Source organism: Pempheris klunzingeri, chromosome 10, assembly GCF_042242105.1.
Source record: "Pempheris klunzingeri isolate RE-2024b chromosome 10, fPemKlu1.hap1, whole genome shotgun sequence".
In the NCBI taxonomy this organism is placed as follows: Eukaryota; Metazoa; Chordata; class Actinopteri; order Acropomatiformes; family Pempheridae; genus Pempheris; species Pempheris klunzingeri.
In genome coordinates this window covers 15,484,555-15,504,247 of record NC_092021.1, presented here as the reverse complement: position 1 = coordinate 15,504,247, position 19,693 = coordinate 15,484,555, and the positions used below count along the sequence as shown (strand labels likewise).

The window sequence follows — 19,693 nt, the reverse complement described above, 5'->3', positions numbered from 1 at the left end:
ATGTTATTCCCTTTTAGCTCTACAGAGCGCCGAGCATCTCACAGTTCGCTGTTTTGGTTTCATGACACATAACTTCACTGTTCTGGTTCACTCTCACTCTGCTCTTATCAGCGCTGTTTTCCATGAAGCATTTTTTTAAACTTTTTTTGCTCTTCGTATTTGTTGAAGTGTTTGCTTGCCTGTAGATAATTTGCACATTTTTCACACAAACCGGCTGTTGCTGCTCTGCTACTCACTGTAAAAATTATCTACATTTCTCTCCTATTTCATTTAGATAAATGAATCAGAGGTGTACAAATTGGACACTGACTCTCTTCTCCTTCTACCAATGTCACAGTTCTTTCTAGGTAACATCTTGAAAATTATTAGGAAATCACTGACACGTATGAATAAAACATTATCATAATCTATAATACATTGATGAACTGGATCAGCTAGATTTCTTGTGTGCACTCAGCTGTGTGTTGGACAGTGCTCACAGCCCCAACACACAGTCATGTTTGTATTAAACTATATGTTGCACGCCTGGAACTGCGTCAGAGTTTGTTCGTCCTTCTGGAGGACAAATAGCAACAAATCTTTATGGCTGAAGGACAATAACAATGCATAGACACTTCTCTCATACAAATCCTGTTATCTCTGCTCCACAACAATTGGATGGGCCTTAGCGAAGTGCTTAGGAGCACTACACAGAAATGGCCTGAGCTCCGTCTTAATCCAGCAACAGAGAGTGGGACGCAGTGGGAGTGCCGCCAGAGTTTGAAAAGAGGAGCAGAGGGACATCTTCCACACAGTAGGGTCTCTTGAATATTGTTGACTTGTTGCTTCCTCCCTGCGATTTCAGGGCATTTAGGCGCTTAAGAGCTTAAGGGTCAAAGCTAGAAATTGGGTTAATTCAGATTAGACAAGTCTGTGGTTGGTTTGCAAGGACCACCAGACTATTGGACTAACCCACCCAAAGCGACCCATATAACATAATGCTGTTTCACGTCTAGACTGGGTTTAAATTTGACGGTTGCCGCAAGATGTAAAGGAATAAGGACATTGCTGACGTATTTGTGAGCTTAGAGCTTTACGCTCTTTACAATACGATGATGTGCAAGCAGCAGGAGCTCACACGCATGCATATGTAGCTGTAAATGTAGCCGTCTGCCAGATGATCACATTATACAGCACTCGGCACTGAAACGTTGGACTACCGTGCAATTTCAGACGCAGAGAGACATTAGTGTTGCGTAGACAGTATGTATCACTGGATTTGTAATATGATCATGTAATAGGTGCATAATCACACGTCTCCGGTGTGATTTATGACTGCATACGGTTTTCATTTCCTATTTTATCTGCATGGTCTGGCTGTGATGAAGGCCAGAACATCTTTCATTTTCACTTAGTCATCCATTATGAAGTCTTTCATTGGACTGTGGTTGGGCTGATGTTGACTGCCTGTCTTATGTGTCATCAAGGGTGGCCTTCAACGAGAACAAACCGTTTTGTTAGGTAGATACAGAAAGGAGGGAGGGATGAAAAAGAAAGATTTCTTATGATAATTATACTAATCTCCTAAAGCCTTAAGCAGCAAATGTTTGTCCTGTATTGGTGTGAAGCAATGGTGAGGCAGTTTAGGAACCAATCGGCGAGAGTGCTGACAGCTAAATGGACACGGGAGACAGTTAAATGGAGAAAGAAACTTTATCAGGCAGGTGAATTTTCCATGTAGAAACAACTAGCTGTGAGGTTCCAAGTAGAGGTGATTTTGTGCGCCGCAGTGTTTGTGGGAGTTTTGTTAGGCGGTATGCCCCGGACAGACTCGGTGGACTGAAAGGCTATTTGGGATGTCTTTTTATTTGTCCGGAGAGAGCCTCCCTGCTGGGCACAGAACGGCGTGTCTTGTGAACCGTCTCTGACAGCGCAGGCATCCACACAGAGCAGGGAGGAAAAGGTAAACAAGGCTTTTAAAGGCCTCATTAGACAGAATCCTTGAACGGAGAAGGAAATGTTTAATCATTCAATCCTGAGAATTTCTGTAAAAAAAGACAAAGAAAAAGGGTTTGCTGTCATTCAAAGACCTCAAGGAACAGAAAAAACACAAAGCTTTCATGTGCTAATGACATGCATAGCTGTTTTTCCAGGGGCTTTTTAAGAACAAAGTACATTGAGTTTGACAGAATTAATAACCATTATGCTCTGTGTGTAAGAGATATTTCATTGTCACACGAGTTACGAACAGAAACAAAATTAACTGAACTTTCTTCTCTGCAACATTTTATTTTACAGGTTATCACTATACATGTGCTTTTAATTGCACTGCTAAATTTCCCAGCAAATCTCTTAAATGATATGAGATGAAAACACTCTAATGTTTGATATTTGGGAACCAAAAATCCAAACATTTGTGTGTGTGTGTGTGTGTGTGTGTGTGAGAGTGTGTGTGTGTCTGATGCTGCTGCTAATAATTCTGGACTACATAAGAATTTGAATGCAGGACTTTTAGTTGCTCAGTATGAGTATTTTCTAACTGATCACATAGGTGATAACTGATCATATATAGTAATTTACAGTCATTTCTCTAGATTTAATTGAAAATATTTCCCAGTACCTCATAGTGTTTTGTGAATGCATCACTTCAGCTTGTGCAACGTTTTATTTTAATCATCATTTTTAGTGGAAATTTTGCCAGATCCACACAGCTGTTGACGTTTTGTCCCACCACTTTTCTCGGCATCCACTAATGAGAGTTTCATTTCAAGAGGGCATTGTTCCCCACTAGTGCTGCTACTAACAGTTATTTTCATTATCATGATGCTGTTAATTTTCTCGATTAATTGATTCATTGCTTGATCTATAGAACACTAGAAGACAGTGGAAAAAGACAATCACAATAACATTGCATCATCAAATGTCTTTTTTTTTTTTTGTCCGACTAACAGTTCAAACCCAAAGACATTCATTTTGCTATAATGTAAGATAAAGAAAAGAAACACATTCTTATGTTTGAGAACCTGGAAGAATCAAATTTGAAACAAAAGGAAAACATCACAAGGGATGAAAACAGTTCAGAAAACAAAAGGTTAGAAAAAAGAAAAGGTTTTAAATGTATAATTCCTCCACACAGCTTCTGGCACGTTGATGATCAAATGTTAATCTTGCGGGACACTGCAGACTACTGGCGAGGGCTGAATACCCTCTTTCTCACCCCTCTGTCCGCCTGCCCTCTTAGAGGTTAAAATTCCTTCGACTGCTCCGAATGCATGTGTGTATTAGTATGCACGCATGTGCGCAGACACGGCGTCTTGCCTCGTGCAGGTGGGTGCAGTAAATATTAGCTTTTCAAATGAACATGGCCACCCTCAGACATTTAAAGGCTTTCTTTTTTCTCTTGGCCGGCCGCTCCAAACCAACAGCAGACAGTTTGGTTACATTCAACAAACATTAAGTAACCATTGACTTCAGGCTGTATCTTCTCCTGCAGCTCATTTTGGACTTTGGGAAAGGAGGAGCTGAGGAAGGGCGCCGAGTTCACCTTGGATGCAAACAAACAGATATTAGCAGATGGCTGCTGCTTCATATAATACCAGTGGGTCATTCAGAGGTTGTAAAGCAACACATATAACCTGAGAACCTGATGTCTGTAGCTACAGACATAAACACTGTGGACAGACAATAGTTGCCCTATATGTTGCTGGGTGGTAAGTATCCTGGGCCTCTCCCTAGCCAGGAGACAGACAGAAAGCAGTGACACTGATGGCCAGCCAGCAGCCGCAGGCATGCTGAAAATGAGACCTTGAAAATCTGTCGGGAGGCATTGTCACTTTTTCCAAGAGATGTCCATTCAGGGAGCTTCCTCTGCATATTTTCAGAAAAAAAACAGACACAAGTAAGTGGCTTTTAAAACACGTGCAACAGAGAAGAAAGTTGTCTTGCTTTCATGGGAAGGGATCCACGTGTTGATGTAAAGATAGCTGGACAATATTGATAGAGAAAGCTTGTAGTTTGCATCTCCAGGAGTCAGTGCATCCACTAATGTGCTCACATGATGGCATTTCTATGCCGCTGTTTAGTGTCTTGTAATGTAACATTATATCAAGGTTACAGTCGACAAACCAATTAGAAAAAAACACAATAGAGAAGTGGGCCCTCAGCATTCTCGGGTTATTTAAGCAGACAACGTTGAATGAAAGGAGCTTTTCGTTCCCAAATTGGGCAGCTCATGGATGCCAGCGTTTGGGGCTGTTTTGAGGTCTGGAGTTGGCCTTAAACACTTTTCAGCTATTGGCTGCTTTTGGATGGCTGGAGGTTGTTTACTACGTTGAAAAAGGTTGTGTGTTTTCAGTGATTTTTATCGGTTTACCCTTGTTTGGATAGCCGTTGCCAAGGGAGATCTTTCATCATCTTATTTATGAAAGAATTTACCTTTCAAACTGAGTTTAAGCCACTTATATAGATTTACAGAACTGTTTTATAACATTACTGTCATTTACATGTGAATGCAAATATTTTCCACTCCAAAATGAATGTCTTTTTGCGACTGATTACCATATGAACAATAATAGCAGTCTATTAATTTATTCCTTGGTATTTTAACAACAATGCTAAAAGTTCAGATAGATGGATGAATGAGGAGAGGCCGTCTCAAATCCATGTGATTCTTTGTTTTTTTTTCCTTGAGCAGCACATTCAGACAGACTCATTCATTCATGTCCAGCTGTCAGCCCTGTCCTCTCGTCCTCTCCTTGCTGCTGACAGGAAATTCTGACCTGCAGACTGTTGCATTCAGATATTTTCAGAGAGAAAGATGCAAAACCTTGACGTAGAAATCTGCATGCAGGGATGAGCTTTTTGCATGTGTTACGTGCGGAATCTGTGTGTTTGTGTGTCCCGTGGAGACTCTTCCTGAGCTTACACTCACCGGTCACTTTACTAGGTGACCTAACGGAGTGACCGGTGTGGTCTTTTGCTGCTGTAGCCCATCTCTGTCAAGGTACGACATGCTGTGCTTACAGAGATGCTCTTCTGCATTCCTCAGTCCTAACGAGTGGTTATTGGAGTTACTGTTGCCCTTCTATCAGCTCAAACCGGCCTGGCCGACTGGTCAACAAAGCGTTTTTGCCCTGAGATCTGCTGCTCACTGGATATTTTCTCTTTCTTTGTGAACCCTAGAGATGATTGTGCATGAAAATTTCAACACATCAGCAGTTTAATACTCAAACCAGTGTGTCTTGCACCAACAACCTTGCTACGTTCAACATCACTAAAGTCACCTTTATTCCTCATTTTGATGCTCGGTTTGAACTTCGGCAGATCGGCTTGACGGTGTTTATGTGTCTACATGCATTATTAGCTGATTAGATATTTACATTGTTGAGCAGGTGTATCTAACAGAGTTGCCGGCAAGTGTAGATTCACCTTTAATTATGGTTTCTCATCACCTCTCCTCCTCCACTTATATCTACACCTCCACGCTCGCTCCTGTAATGCCTCCTAATTGTGTGCCGTAATGCTTCTTGAATGATTTTTTTTCGGAGAGGGTTGCTCGGCGGTGTGGCTTTTTCTCCACCGGCCTCTTTGCTTTTTAAATCAGTGGCTCTCATTGCGGAGCTGGACTCTCTCACGTTAATGTAGTTGTTAATAGCTTGTGGTCTCCGGGTGGTTTGTGTGGCTTTGCTGTTTGAGCTGACACACTCGCTGGAGAGTAGACGGCTGTGTGGGAGCTCTGAATCCCAAAACGGCCGAGCAGAGAGGGACAAACCAAGCTTGTTGAAATCCTCGTCATCTTGACATGACAGGGTTTGATTATCTTTGTTGTTCATCACAAATCAAATGCACACAGATACAAACACCTGCAAGGTTGATGAGCAAGAGAAAGTAAGGATAACAACTGGAGTGAATGTGAATGTGATATATTGTCAAGGAATAACTAAAATACATTTTGGTTGGTTTATTTGTTCATTGGTTTGGGAAATTTTTTGTTTCTTTCTTTTCTTCTTTTATCTGAACTCCAAACCAAAAACACACCCTGTAAACTCAGATTGCTTCACTCAGCCCGTCTTTATGACCCATTAGATGGCTGAAATTAAAACCTAAATTACATGTTACCAATTAAATCTTATTTTAACCCCCTATGACTTTGTCTTATGTTAATTATTTTTGGTTATTATTTTGTGTGTAATTTCAGCTCCAGTTTTCCAAGTCAATCTCACGTCTGATTTGTGTGACTTCCTTCTTTCAGAGACAATTCTCAAGTGAAAAAGAAGGCTTTGTTGTTTTTCTAGTTGTTAAATCATTATTGGGAAGACAAATTATACAAACTGCTCTGTTTTCTCCTGATTATTTCTATCAAATTATGTATCATCATTTCTCGTCCAATTACATTTTCATATCTTTTGTATCACTTTCACGTCTCATAGTGAGAGTAGTAAGAATAGCACTTGTAGGAGGGTGTTACTGAGAGTTACTAGCTGCTGTCTAATGAACGTCCTCACCTGCACACCTACAGTAGATTTCCTTCAGCTCTCCAACAGACAGATTTGTTATATTTTCTAATGAGCTGTGGGTGTTGTAGAAAGTTAACACTAGCTGTTAAATCACGCACAGCACAGCTCCGACTCTGCATTTCTGCCCTCGTCATGTAAATGCCTTTGCTTCTCAGCTGTCGATGCGGCGAATGTGTGTATCGTATATATGAGAGAAGTTTCTGTAAACACAACAGATGACTGTAACTCTCAAGTGTGTGTAAGTGTGTGTGTGTGTGTGTGTGTGTGTGTGTGTGTATGTGTATGTGTGGTTCAGGTCTGTTAAATCCACTCCGTCTGTGTCTCTCATCTCTGCAGGAGTCGGAAGATCCAGATCCGGAACATTCCCCCTCATCTACAGTGGGAGGTCAGTTGTTTGTCTTTGTCTGTGTGTGTGTGTGTGTGTGTGTGTGTGTGTGTGTGTGACAGTGATGCCCCAGTTGGAGCACCAGGTAGCACATAAACCAGTTTCCTGACAATGACTCACCAGCTTTTATACTGTGTTTCTGTGTAGACATGTGTATTTGTGTGTGTGTCTCTGTCTGTATCTGTGCTTATTTCTACGTCAGTGTTTGTTTCTGTGTGGGTGACACCGTGTGTGCGTGTCAACATCTGTGACTTTACTGGGGTCCAAATTGTTTTTCTCTGTGTGAGTATGTCTGTTGTCATGCCTGCCAACTCTGGGTTTCTACTGTATCACTAGGTTGTCTACATGCTTCTGGAAAACTCACAAAACTTCCCAGACCATTATGGAATTTAGAAATATCGACATTAATGGACAAATCATGCTATATGCTTATTTGATAATTTTTCCCTTAACCTTTCATTGGAACTTGGCAAACAAAGGCCCAAACCAAAGCAAAGGTCCACAAGAGGATCATTAATTATTAATGCAGACACTGTTGTAAAGGTTGAATACTATGGAAGAAGAATTTCAATCTACGGAGAGAAATTTTATAACATAATAGAACACAGTTAAGTATAATGTAGGATAAAATGGCAACACTCAAGTAAAGGCGAAAGCAGATTCCCTCCACCACATATGACAACTGTAGAATATTGATTAAAACTATAAAACAATATAAAATGTAGTTAGCATTTCCACCTCAGTTTGCTAAACAAGAGTCGATAAGTCTCTATATATCAATCTCAGAAACCTTAGCTCAGTCCTAAATATACTAAAATCTTTGTGGTCTTGATCTTAGATTAATGTTTAGGATATAATAGAACAACAAAATCAGCAGTTTTGGATTTAGTTTAAAATTCAAACTCTGATCTGCAGTTTAGAATTTAGCAATGTGCTGTATAACCACTAAATTAACAGTTTGACTCTGAATTTGTGTGTTTTTCTTTTCATAAGTGTACCAGTTTCACACCTGTAATCATTTGCATTACCAGAAAACATTCAAATATAGTTTTGTGTATTGTCCACATATTAAAACATAAATCATTTTATGAGTTCTAGTAAATTCCAGTCTAGTTTTTTGAACATTTGGACATTACAGATTGCACCTTATGTTTACACCAGCTGTCATAAGTTAAATCCTTTTCTGAACCACTTTTCACCCTTACAAACTCAGAGAATGTCATAGCTATCAGTTGTCGGGAAACATCTGTAGCTGCATCCAGTCACAAGCAATCAGCTATGTAAGCTTATTATTTCTATTATTTGTAGCTGTGGGGTTAATGAGGTTCGGAAATTCTCATGTCATGTTTTCTCTCTAATTCACTTCCACTTGCTGCATTGTTGCTTAAGGACACATAAGCACTAGAACCACCAGACCTGTATGTGTGTTTTTATGTGTGTGTCGGTGTCCATATGCGTGTGTGTGTGTGTTTGCATCAGTGGCCGTAGTCGCATCTCTAACTCACATTCTCATTTCTCCCTCAGGTTTTGGATGGCCTTCTAGCTCAGTATGGTACTGTAGAAAACGTGGAACAAGGTACCGAACTCTTCTCCTTCTCTGTTTCCCACACATCTCATCATCATCATCTGGCTCCCACTGTTTGATGCACATGTGTCTATTTAGCAACGCACGCACAGAGACCTCCCAGTGAGTCAAGTCCCCCTGTGTGACTTGACTTCCTCGTCACCATCATCCCACACACCCATTATCTAAACATAACCCATATCTGCATATAAAGCTGCCCTTATCATCATGTCGGTGTGCGTGCGTGCATGTGTGCCTTAAAGAATTGACCCGTGGAGAGCAGCGTTTGAATTACACACAGCCTCGGTAATAAGCACTGTGTTTTGCCACCGGTCCCCTTGGCCTCAGTGTATGGATTGAAGTGGGCAGACATGGCAGAAGTCCAGTAGTAATGTGTCCCCGTGTGACTGTTGTGTGTGCGTCTGTTTCGGGGAGGTGCGTCGTGGTAATGGGGGAGGACACTGTAGGCGCCTGTGGTGAGACTTTTGCACCGTCTGATGGAGTGTGTGTGTGTGTGCAGGGCCGTGAGCGTTTGAGCTATCTCATGGAACTTTTGGCTGTCCACACGTACTTGCATGAGAAGTAGATGCGCACACGCAGGGAGAGACAAACGCATACGTACACAGATACTCACACAGACACACACACACACAGAAACATGGTGTCTCTCTGTGCGTCAAACCAGCCAAGACAAACTGCCACCCACTGTAGTCATGACAGGTGCTAAAAGAGAACCCAGCAGAGAAATGACTCCACTCAGAGTTTCCCAGACGCTGTCGTAAAACAGCCTACTTCTTCTGTACTGTACCAGACCCCCGTGCAGCAGTCCTCTTCTTCTTTCTTCATCCCATCAGTACAGCTGTCCAACATCAGAGTTGCACAGAGTATGATCAAAACTTCCAGAGAGCCAGCTCGCGTCTTAGTCGCTCTGTGTGTCCCCTCCTGCGTCCGTGCGCTCTGGTTACGGGGTGAGGCTTTTGGAGTCCCGTGCTCTTGTGTGGCATGGTGTAGGCTGCCGGTGGCAGGGCAGGGCTGGCTGTGAGCGCTGGGGCCGGGCACAATGCCAGGCTCTGCCCACTCGCCCTCTATAAGCCAGCTGGGCACTCTCACTAGTTTTAACCCTTCCAAGCCTGCTGTCCGCTGCGCATTAAAAGATTAGACGTTTTCAATGACAGAGACTGATGTGCATTTTTATTTCTGACATTTTTCACCATTTCTATGGTGCTGAAACTTACCTTGCATGTCTTGGCTCATTTATTTTGGTGATTGTCATTTTTTGTTCATGTGGTTAACTTGCCAAACGTTGCAGCAGAATGTAACGGCACATTAAAGGCTTCTTTGTTCAGTCATCCATTTGACATTTAGCAGTTACACAAACAGAGATCCTTCATTGACAAAATAGAGATGCCATTGTCTCTTCGTACGGAGGCCTTCGGGAGGCATTTCATCAATCAGACATGCTGTGTGTCTTTATCTCTTACTGTATCTCTCACTGTTGCTTCCTCCTCCTACAGGTGCTGTTAAACTCTCCACAGATGAAAAAGTTTAATCTGTGAAATGAAGCAAAATCCAAGCTGAAGTATAATCAGATAAACAGGTTCAGGATGTGTGTGCTGCATACAAAAGAGATGTAACGCTAACATAAAAAAACCATGTTTATTTGATATGATGTACTTTTTATGCTCATAGACAAGATTTCTCAGTCCAGTGCACAGAGGCTAGCCTTTAGTATTTTGTCTTTACTTGCGGGCTGCAAATAAAATTACTTTCATTGCCAATTAATCCGTCCATTATCCATCCTGCTTATCCTCAGAGGGTCAAGGGGTGTAGGGATGGGGGGGCTGGAGCCAATCCCAGCTGACACTAGGTGAGAGGCGGGGTACACCCTGGACTGGGTCAGTCACAGGGCTGGCACACATAGAGAGACAGACAATCATTCCCACTCACTCTCACACCTACGGGTGTTAACCTGCATGTCTTAGGACTGTGGGAGGAAGCCAGAGTATCAGGAGAAAACCCACGCAAGCACTGGGAGAACAAGCAAACTCCACACAGAGCAACCCCAGCCGGCCGGTGGGTTCAAACCCAGAACCTTCTTGCTGTGAGGCAATTTCTGTGGTTTATAAAATGTCATCAAATTGCAAATTTTGTGCGAACAACAGTCTAAAATCTAAAGATATTCAGTTTACCATAACATAACAACAAAAAGCCGAAAAATATCATTGAAGAGCTAAAACTGGGATTTTTTAAATTTTCTTTTTGCTTGAAAAATGATGATGAAAGCCTGTGTATATTCTTTAGTATTACAAACTGGGTGTCGGTGGCAAACTTTCCCGGAAAAATAACAAGCTGCGTCCATTATCCACCCGTGGTTGGTCCGCCAGAGAGGATACGGAGAAGCGGCGTTCTGTTTCCTTCAGTCAGTTACTGGGTCAGAACAAACAAAGATCGATGACTATAGAGTATGAAACATCATAAACAAATGCAAATCCAAAGAAAAAGAAATAAATTCAAGGTTCGGATGAAGACGGTGAGGACACTGTTTGGATCACTGTTTGACACCTGCAATAACCCCTTACTACCATAGGTGCCGCCAAAGAGAACAAAACAGAGATCTTTGAGATTGCCACTTTAAATTAATTTTCCTTCAATCGACTAATTAATGAATCATCTCATCGTAAGCTTGTTTCATCATCACATCTGCTGTACGGTGGACGCCTGAATCAAAGTCGCTCCACAGTTCATTACTTTTTACAGAACATGTGGTCTCAGCGAGAATCAAACCCATAACTGTGGCAGAGTTAGGTTTGTTCTGAGCAGTGCAAGGCTGCGATCCTCCCAAGGTGTGTCTCTGCTGCGCACTGCAGTGCACTTTATCACAGATTACTTGCTTTGTTTAGGCTGCCATGTCAAACTTAAATCCGTTATTGTGCAAGTGGCAGAGAGGCTATTGTGTTTAGCAGCTCCTGTATGTAGAGGCAGCAGCGGGGTCTGGAGGGAAGCCAGTGTGGGGATGGCTGTAATGGATTCACACAGACAAGTGGCTCTCTGGGTCACCACGGGAATCTGGATATGTGTCTGACTCACCTACGGCAGCAACAAAGACCTGCTATGTGCGTGTGTGAATGGGGCTCGAATCTTTGTTTACTGTATCTCATGCTTTTGCTTTTCTCTCTCTGTCTCATTCCACAGTGAACACTGATACAGAAACAGCAGTGGTGAATGTTACATACGCAACCAAGGAGGAAGCTAAAGTGTAAGCAATAATACATCTAATGCAGCCAAATAGAGAGAAGAGTATGGCTTGTCGTATACTCATACTTTTTACCTGTTAGTATGCACAGATATGCAGCAGCAACAGAGGCAACATTATATAGTATATATATATATGTAGTACATATAGTACAGTATACTTGTCTGTCTACTGTGCGTAATTTAACTCTGTTACACCCAAAGAGGTTACTATGTAGTTAATGTTAAGATGACAGCAGAAAAAACAAAAAAACAGTAGCGACAGCAACTTCTATTAGAGTATACAGCTTTTTTTCTCCCCATGTCTCCTCTGTTCAAACAACCTGCATTTTTCTCACCCATAAATCTTGTGTACAGGTTTATACAAGGAAAAAAGAGCCTAGAACAATGATACGAGCCTGCTCAGTCACTACAAGTGGGTGTGAAGCAGTGAAGTTAAAAAGGCCACCTTATCTCTCCTCAAAGTGTGTTGCCGATGTTACTTCACTTACCTCACTTACGACAAACTGTCCCAAATGTGCATACGCTTAAATGCACCTTGCAGATGCGTAGCGTTAATTTCTTATGACGTGCACAACCAGTACTTGGAGGGAATGCAGGACACATGAGGTAGCATCACGTACACATGTAGCTAAAAGCAAGTATGTCAGAGTTAGAGTTAGATCAGAGTTAAATCAGTTTTGCAAATTCTTCACTCTAGAAAGAACTTGTATTAGAATTTATTAGATTACTAGATATTAGATATTATATTAGAAATTATATTATTATGTCCCTGTATTGACAATTATAATTGATTATAACATTTTATTGTTATTGTCTCATTCTTCTTCTTCCTCTTCCTGCTACTCTACCTTTTGTTCCACCCCCAGAGCCATTGAGAAGTTAACAGGACACCAGTTCGACGACTACTCTTTCACGGTGTCATATATTGTGGACATGGATGCTGCTCCGCCCGACCAGGCTCCCCGCACAAGGCGTGGGGGTCGATCATCCCGGGACCAGGGCGCCTCTCAGCCCGGGCCCTCAGGAGACTTTGGTGCTCCACGTTCCAGACAACACGACTTCCCCCTACGCATGCTCGTGCCTACTCAGTTTGTGGGAGCCATTATCGGCAAGGAGGGCCTCACCATCAAGAATGTCACCAAACAGACGCAGTCCAAGTAAGCAGCTCTGTCTCACGTTAGATCTCGCCTGCTTCCTGCTGTTCTTTTTTTTTGTCTTTTCTCCTGGGTTCATGGTTATATGAACTTCTTAGACAGCTCTGCTATGATTTTGTTGGAACTTGTATTAATTAGGGTTTTTGGCACTGTATCCAGGCTTGCATAGGAAGACACAAGCACACAATAAAGACTTTATGTTGTCAAAATTTGAAAAGGAATACTCTTAATTATTCATGGGTCTGGTCTGTCTCTCCCTCTCTCAGGGTGGACATTCATCGGAAGGAAAATGCAGGTGCAGCAGAAAAGCCCATCACCATCCACTCAACTCCCGAGGGCTGCTCCTCCGCCTGTCGAATGATCCTGGACATCATGCAGAAGGAGGCCAACGAGACCAAGACGTGAGTGTGGACTCATGAAAATGCACATAAACACACTTAGATGTGCTTGTGCAGAGTGTATATACATCCCCACATGGAGATTAGCCGTAATGTCTACAGGGCTATAATCTTATCCTTTAACCTGCCTGCACACCTTTTAATCTCACTCTGCATTCTCTAACCTGGACCACTAACACAGTAAACACAGTGCACATGACACACTCACAGAGGCTAACACGTGAGCGCAGCTTAGCATTTAAGAAACGAGGCCAACATGTCTAATTGGGATTGACACTTTTAACAAGACACTGCACCTTTTAAACTCTTTGAGCCTCTGCTGGATCTACACCCACCTTTAACACATACTACCTGTGTTAGTCTTTACTTATTTTCAAGTGTGTTGTTTGACATCATAATAACACCCTTGCTGTGTGCACCTAGTCAGTGTTGTTAGGAATATAAGGGCAAGATCCAACATGGCTGGTTTCAGAACAAAAAATGTTTCCATTTAAATAGATACAGAATATTTCAGGCAGTTGGACGGGATGATTAAGGCTCGGTGGTATGCGTCTAAAACTTTTAGCATTGGGCTGAGATACATTTTTTCCCCTCTCACTAACATCATACTTTGCTTCCTGCCCATGTCCTGACATCCATAGGAAGTTAACTATCACTAGGTCTTAGAATGATGTGACCAAATCTGTGTCTTGTTCTTTTGTTTGCTCGGAAGACATTTAAGCCAGGTTTCACACATTTTAAAGAATAGTTTGACATTTAAGAAAATGTGCTTAAACACTGGAAAAAGGGAGGAAACGTGGGTAATAGGCCAGCTGTTTCTTCTCGTTCCTTTATGCGAAGCTAAGCTTAGCTAATAAGCTGCTGGCTGTAGCTTCATATTTACTTTCCAGACAAGTGTGTTGTCGATCTTCTCATCTAACTCAACAAGGAAGCGAAATAGCACATAACCCAGTCTGCCAAACTACTCATTGAAGTTTTAAGTAAAGAAAATGGGTAAAATGAAGAAGAAATTCCAGCACACTGCATTACAATACAATGAACGAGATGAACATGAACCATATGTGGACAGTAATAAGTGGGTTGTAGTTCTAAATGCCACACATATTTTCCTCTAAATTAAAAACACTCTTAAAAGGCAGCAAAGAGCCGCCCAAGGCAGAAGTTTATTGTGTTTTGTCGTTAGTGTTGATGTTGAATGCAAATTTAGTAAGTCGGTTTCGTAATCTGTCAAATCAGAACTCCTCAAAAGTCATAGTGACACCACCCTGTTCTGTGTGGGTGCTGCACCTGCTACACACATTACACTGTTGTGTTCATGCTCATTTTCATTCATATGAAAGAATCATGAAATTATATTCATGTTTGTTCACAGATGTAAGACATAAGATGTAGAGGACGTAGGATTTCACCTTGAGACTGGAACAGTACCAAAAACAAGTAAACTATCAAATAAAAGGAAACATTTCAAATAAAGGAAATAGATAAGGTAAATTACTGATAAATTGTCAGGAGAACTAACTACGCCCATCGACTATGAGGAGGCCCAACACCCAGTGAAACCCTAACCCAGTTTGCCTTTAAACCCACAACACTGCCGTTTCCCCTAACTTGCCCCACTGCTCACCACAAACTAATTTCACAGCAAAGATCAACTTTAACAGATTATAACATGATCTGAACTACACGTTCATACACACACACACACACACACAGAGCCACCAAATCTGTGACCCAGCCCAAAAGAAACCACCACCATCTGGCGATCCTCCACCACGGCCCACCGCCCTGTGCTCCTCCTGTCCCAGTTTCTTATTGCCATCCCCATTTACACACATAAACACTTTTTTTTTTTGAATGCTTTTGACTTTAAAAGCGGTCAATGACTTCCAGAGAAATTACTATTATTGTGTCACATATACAGCTATGCCAATCCAGCTGAACAACTTTCAAATCAGCAGGCTGCAAAACAAATCATAAATAACCAGCATAAATATATTGCTATATAAAATAGGAGAAATCTGAATGATTTTTTGTGAAATAGTTCAGACAGACAGAGTTGTTGCTCACCTGTACACCAGAACATTTCAGGGTTTTGTCGAGCCATTTCATGGAAAAATAACCCTTTTAAATAATCATAATTTGTACAGTGCACGAGAAAATGGGACCCCATTTCACCCAAATTGCAGAGTTTACACAATCTGTTTTCCTACAGAATATTTTTAGATCTACGAACTTCAATAACGAGATAGGATAAGAGGCAGTTATTAACTGTGACTCTAAGGATTTTTGGCTTTTAAACCATAAACCAGATGTAACATCTGATTCAAGGCCAAATCTTTGTTATCCATAGATGTCCTTCATTTTGGCTTTGACAAATGGCATTATTCTGTCAGTCACTATTTTACCTATAATTACTGCCAGTTCACATTGTTCTTTCTAGGAGACATCTTAGGTAAATATTATGAGGCGTTAAATCAAAGAGAGTTTTCTATGAATTCTTTTTCAGTTTTTATGCCTGCAGCAACAACAGCTGAGGCCGGAGGCATCATGTTTCAGGTTGTGTGGTTGTCCGTACGTTCCAACGCCCGTCTCATTCTCCTGAAAATGATATCTCAGGAACACCTAGAAGGATAATTTACCAATTATGGCAAAATTTCACACAAATGTTACAAATATCATAATGTTCTGCAAAAACACTTTCTGGCTGGCACATCTGTGCTGCAGGGTAGAAGGTGTGTGTGTGTGTGTGTCCGTGTGTGTGTGTGTGTGTGTCCGTGTCCTAGAAATTTGTAGCTATTTTGCAGCAGCATCCATATTTTAAGCACTGCCCACTGTCATGGTGGCAACTTTGTGTTCTATGAGAAGATCCAACTGATCCAACTTTATTTATAAAGCACGTTTAGAAGCAACAGCAGCTGACTCAAAGTGCTTGTTTTACTGGTCAAGCATGTGAACACATATGAGATAATAAAGGACAAAAACTTGCCGCTGAAAACTTGCTCCTCTTAAAAACATCTGGACATTTTTCTGTGAAAATCTGTAAAAGCCAAAAAGCACCCATCGCCGACACATCACTAAATAAAAGCCTCATGTCTTAGCGTGGTGCCCTGTGCTTACAGCAGCGCTTCCAGCTGGGCAGCTGTCCACATTCCTGTTCATCCCCATCACACCATAACATTCCTCACACCGCGTCAGTGACACTCAGCGGAACCTATTGCCTATCATCTCACCTAACCTGAGTGTGTGTGTGTGTGTGTTTTTGCGGTAGGACGGAGGACATCCCTCTGAAAATCCTTGCCCACAACAGCCTCGTGGGCCGGCTGATCGGGAAGGAGGGCCGCAACCTGAAGAAGATTGAGGAGGAGACAGGGACCAAGATTACCATCTCCTCGTAAGTCACCTCTCCCGCTGCTGCCGCCTTCCTCCTTCACACACTCCCACACACCTGCTCTGCGGCTACGATACCAGCCATACTGGCACCTTCAGGAAAACAAACACAAACTGGAGTATTTGAACACTTTGACGCAGGTGCCCAAATGATTTAGGAACAGCAGCAATTATACTTTCATAGACCAACGGTGAAATCCTCACTCAGATGTTGGAAGGGCCACGTGGAAGTGAGAGAGAGTGAGTGTGTGTGTGCAGGCATCAGGTTGGGTATGGATAGCAACCTTCATTCATCATTGCCATAATAATTGGAAATATATCGGCAACTGAAAACCACATTTTGACATTTAATGAAATTTAAATACCACAAAATTTATTTCACTGAAACGTTTGACTTTGAAACCCATCTTTCTGAGTTTTATTTTTCCTGAATTCTCAATAGTCACTTTCATGTTGTGCAATTCCAGAAATGTTATTTCCATTATTCATTTATTTTAGGGTTCTTAAACACAGATTGGAAATTCACGTGCCATCCGTGCCTTATGTTCAGATCTGAATGTTAGTATCTGAATTTGACTAAGCTGAGGAACAAGTTTTTGATTTTAATTTTTCGATATGATTGAAGTAAATTATGTGACTTGAATATAGCAGCACAGAGAGGTGAATTTTCTATCTGAAATTGAGGACCCCAAAACATATATACAGTGCTGTGAAAAAGTATTTGCCCCCTTACAGATTTCTTCTGTTTTTGCTTTTTTGTCACACTTACATGTTTCAGATCATCAAACAAATTTTAATATCACACAAAGATGACCTGAGTAAATACAAAAAGCAGTTTTTAAATGATGATTTTATTTATTAAGGGAAAAAAGCTATCCAAACCAACCTGGCCCTTTGGCCCACTCTTCTTTGCAGAATTGTCTTAATTCAGCCACATTGGAGGGTTTTCGAGCATGAACGGCCTGTTTAAGGTCATGCCACAGCATCTCCATCGGATTTAAGTCCGGACTTGGACTAGGTCACTCCAAAACCTTCATTTTGGTTTTTTTGAGCTATTCGGAGGTGGACTTGCTGGTGTGCTTCGGATCATTGTCCTACTGCATAACCCAAGTGCGCTTGAGCTTAAGGTCACGAACTGATGGCTGGACATTCTCCTTCAGGATTTTCTGGTAGAGAGCAGAATTCATGGTTCCATCAATTACGGCAAGTTGTCCAGGTCCTGAAGCAGCAAAGCAGCCCCAGACCATCACACTACCACCACCATGTTTGACTGTCGGTATGATGTTCTTTCTCCCAAATGCTGTGTTAGTTTTACGCCAGATGTAACGGGACGCACACCTTCCAAAAAGTTCCACTTTTGTCAGTCCACAGAATATTTTCCCAAAAAGATGTTTTTTGGCAAATGTGAGATGTGCCTTTGTGTTCTTTTTGGTCAGCAGTGGTTTTCTCCTTGGAACTCTCCAATGGAGGCCATTTTTGCCCAGTCTCTTTCTTATTGTTGAATCATGAACACTGACCTTAACTGAGGCAAGTGAGGCCTGCAGTGCTTTAGATGTTGTTCGGGGTTCTTTTGTGACCTCCTGGACGAGTCGTCGATGCGCTCTTGGTAGGCCGGCCATCCCTGGGAAGGTTCACCACTGTTCCACCAGTGTTCCACCACCATTCGGGGATAATAGCTCTCACTGTTGTTCGCTGGAGTCCCAAAGCCTTAGAAATGGCTTTTTAACCCTTTCCAGACTGATAGATGTCAATGACTTTGTTTCTTGTCTGTTCTTGAATTGCTTTAGATCGGGGCAAGATGTGTTGCATTTTGAGATCTTTCAGCCTACTTCATGTTGTCTATTTAAGTGATTTCTTGATTCTACAGCTCTGGCAGTAATCAGGCCTGGGTGTGGCTAGTGAAATTGAAATTGAACTCAGCATTCAAACATGTGGTTAATCACAGTTAATTCATGATTTAACTTTACTTTTTTAGCTTTACTTTTTCACATAGGGCCAGGTTGGTTTGGATAGCTTTTTTCCCTTAATAAATGAAATCATCATTTTAAAACTGCTTTTTGTGTTTACTCAGGTTATCTTTGTGTGATATTAAAATTTGTTTGATGATCTGAAACATGCAAGTGTGACAATAAAGCAAAAACAGAAGAAATCTGTAAGGGGGCAAATACTTTTTCACAGCACTGTATACTGGAAATAAAGTTGATGAAATTTAACCACTTGAATATGACTATTGAGAATTTAACAAAGTAAAATTCATACAAAGTACATAGATTTAGAAAAGTGGTTTTCAGTCAAACATTTCTTTGCCAGTGACTCAAAGAGAGACAAAGACACCCACACACACACACATTCTTGTCTTTCTATAGTTGTGAGGACACTTGTTGATGTTGCATTCCCCAGCCCCTTACCCTAACTTTAACCTTCACAGCTAATTGCCTAACCCTTACCCTAACCTTATTTTAACCTTGACCTTAAAAGCAAGGCTTAACCCTCAAATGGCCCTTTGACATTGTGGGGATCAGGCAAAATATCCTCACAATGCAGAAATGTCCTCACAATGATGGTGTAAAACCAAAATTTGTTCTCATAACTATACAAAGACATGCACACACACACACACACACACACAGGGTATCTTATTTTGTTTCTTTTAGTACAATGGATGCTGCCTCCACCTGACCAAGTGTAACTAAACACAGAGAGGTATGAGCTTGAACCTGCACGAACAACAATTTTTTGGATGGGTTCAAATGTCCTCCTTTCATACACTGAGGGGGACGTGTCCCCTGGTCCTCCATGGCAAATACACCCCTGTCAAAGACAGGCAGTGATTTCAACTTCTTGGTGCCACATCTTTCTCCACCTGTGCTCATTAGCCTCTCGCCAGCATCACTTAACTGAGTTGTAAGACGACAAATCTGAGGACTTGATTACAGCTCCTTCTCAGAACATAATATTAGAGAGGCGGTGGTTACACCCCATTTAACGGGCCGTGCACACCAACGTTCATTCATTTAGGGCTAATGAATTGCTCTGTCTCTGTGAGCTCTGACGAT

General features: G+C 41.6%; 1 protein-coding gene across 1 annotated transcript in view; it reads left to right on the top strand.

Moving 5' to 3' along the window:
• The window catches only part of igf2bp2a (insulin-like growth factor 2 mRNA binding protein 2a), a 48,956-nt gene that overhangs the window by 21,129 nt on the left and 8,134 nt on the right, over positions 1-19,693 (top strand). The window contains exons 3-8 of the mRNA XM_070838661.1: positions 6,831-6,879; positions 8,404-8,455; positions 11,636-11,699; positions 12,565-12,855; positions 13,119-13,253; positions 16,519-16,641. Coding sequence (XP_070694762.1) covers positions 6,831-6,879; positions 8,404-8,455; positions 11,636-11,699; positions 12,565-12,855; positions 13,119-13,253; positions 16,519-16,641 — 714 coding nt within the window. The remainder of the gene's footprint in view (positions 1-6,830; positions 6,880-8,403; positions 8,456-11,635; positions 11,700-12,564; positions 12,856-13,118; positions 13,254-16,518; positions 16,642-19,693) is intronic.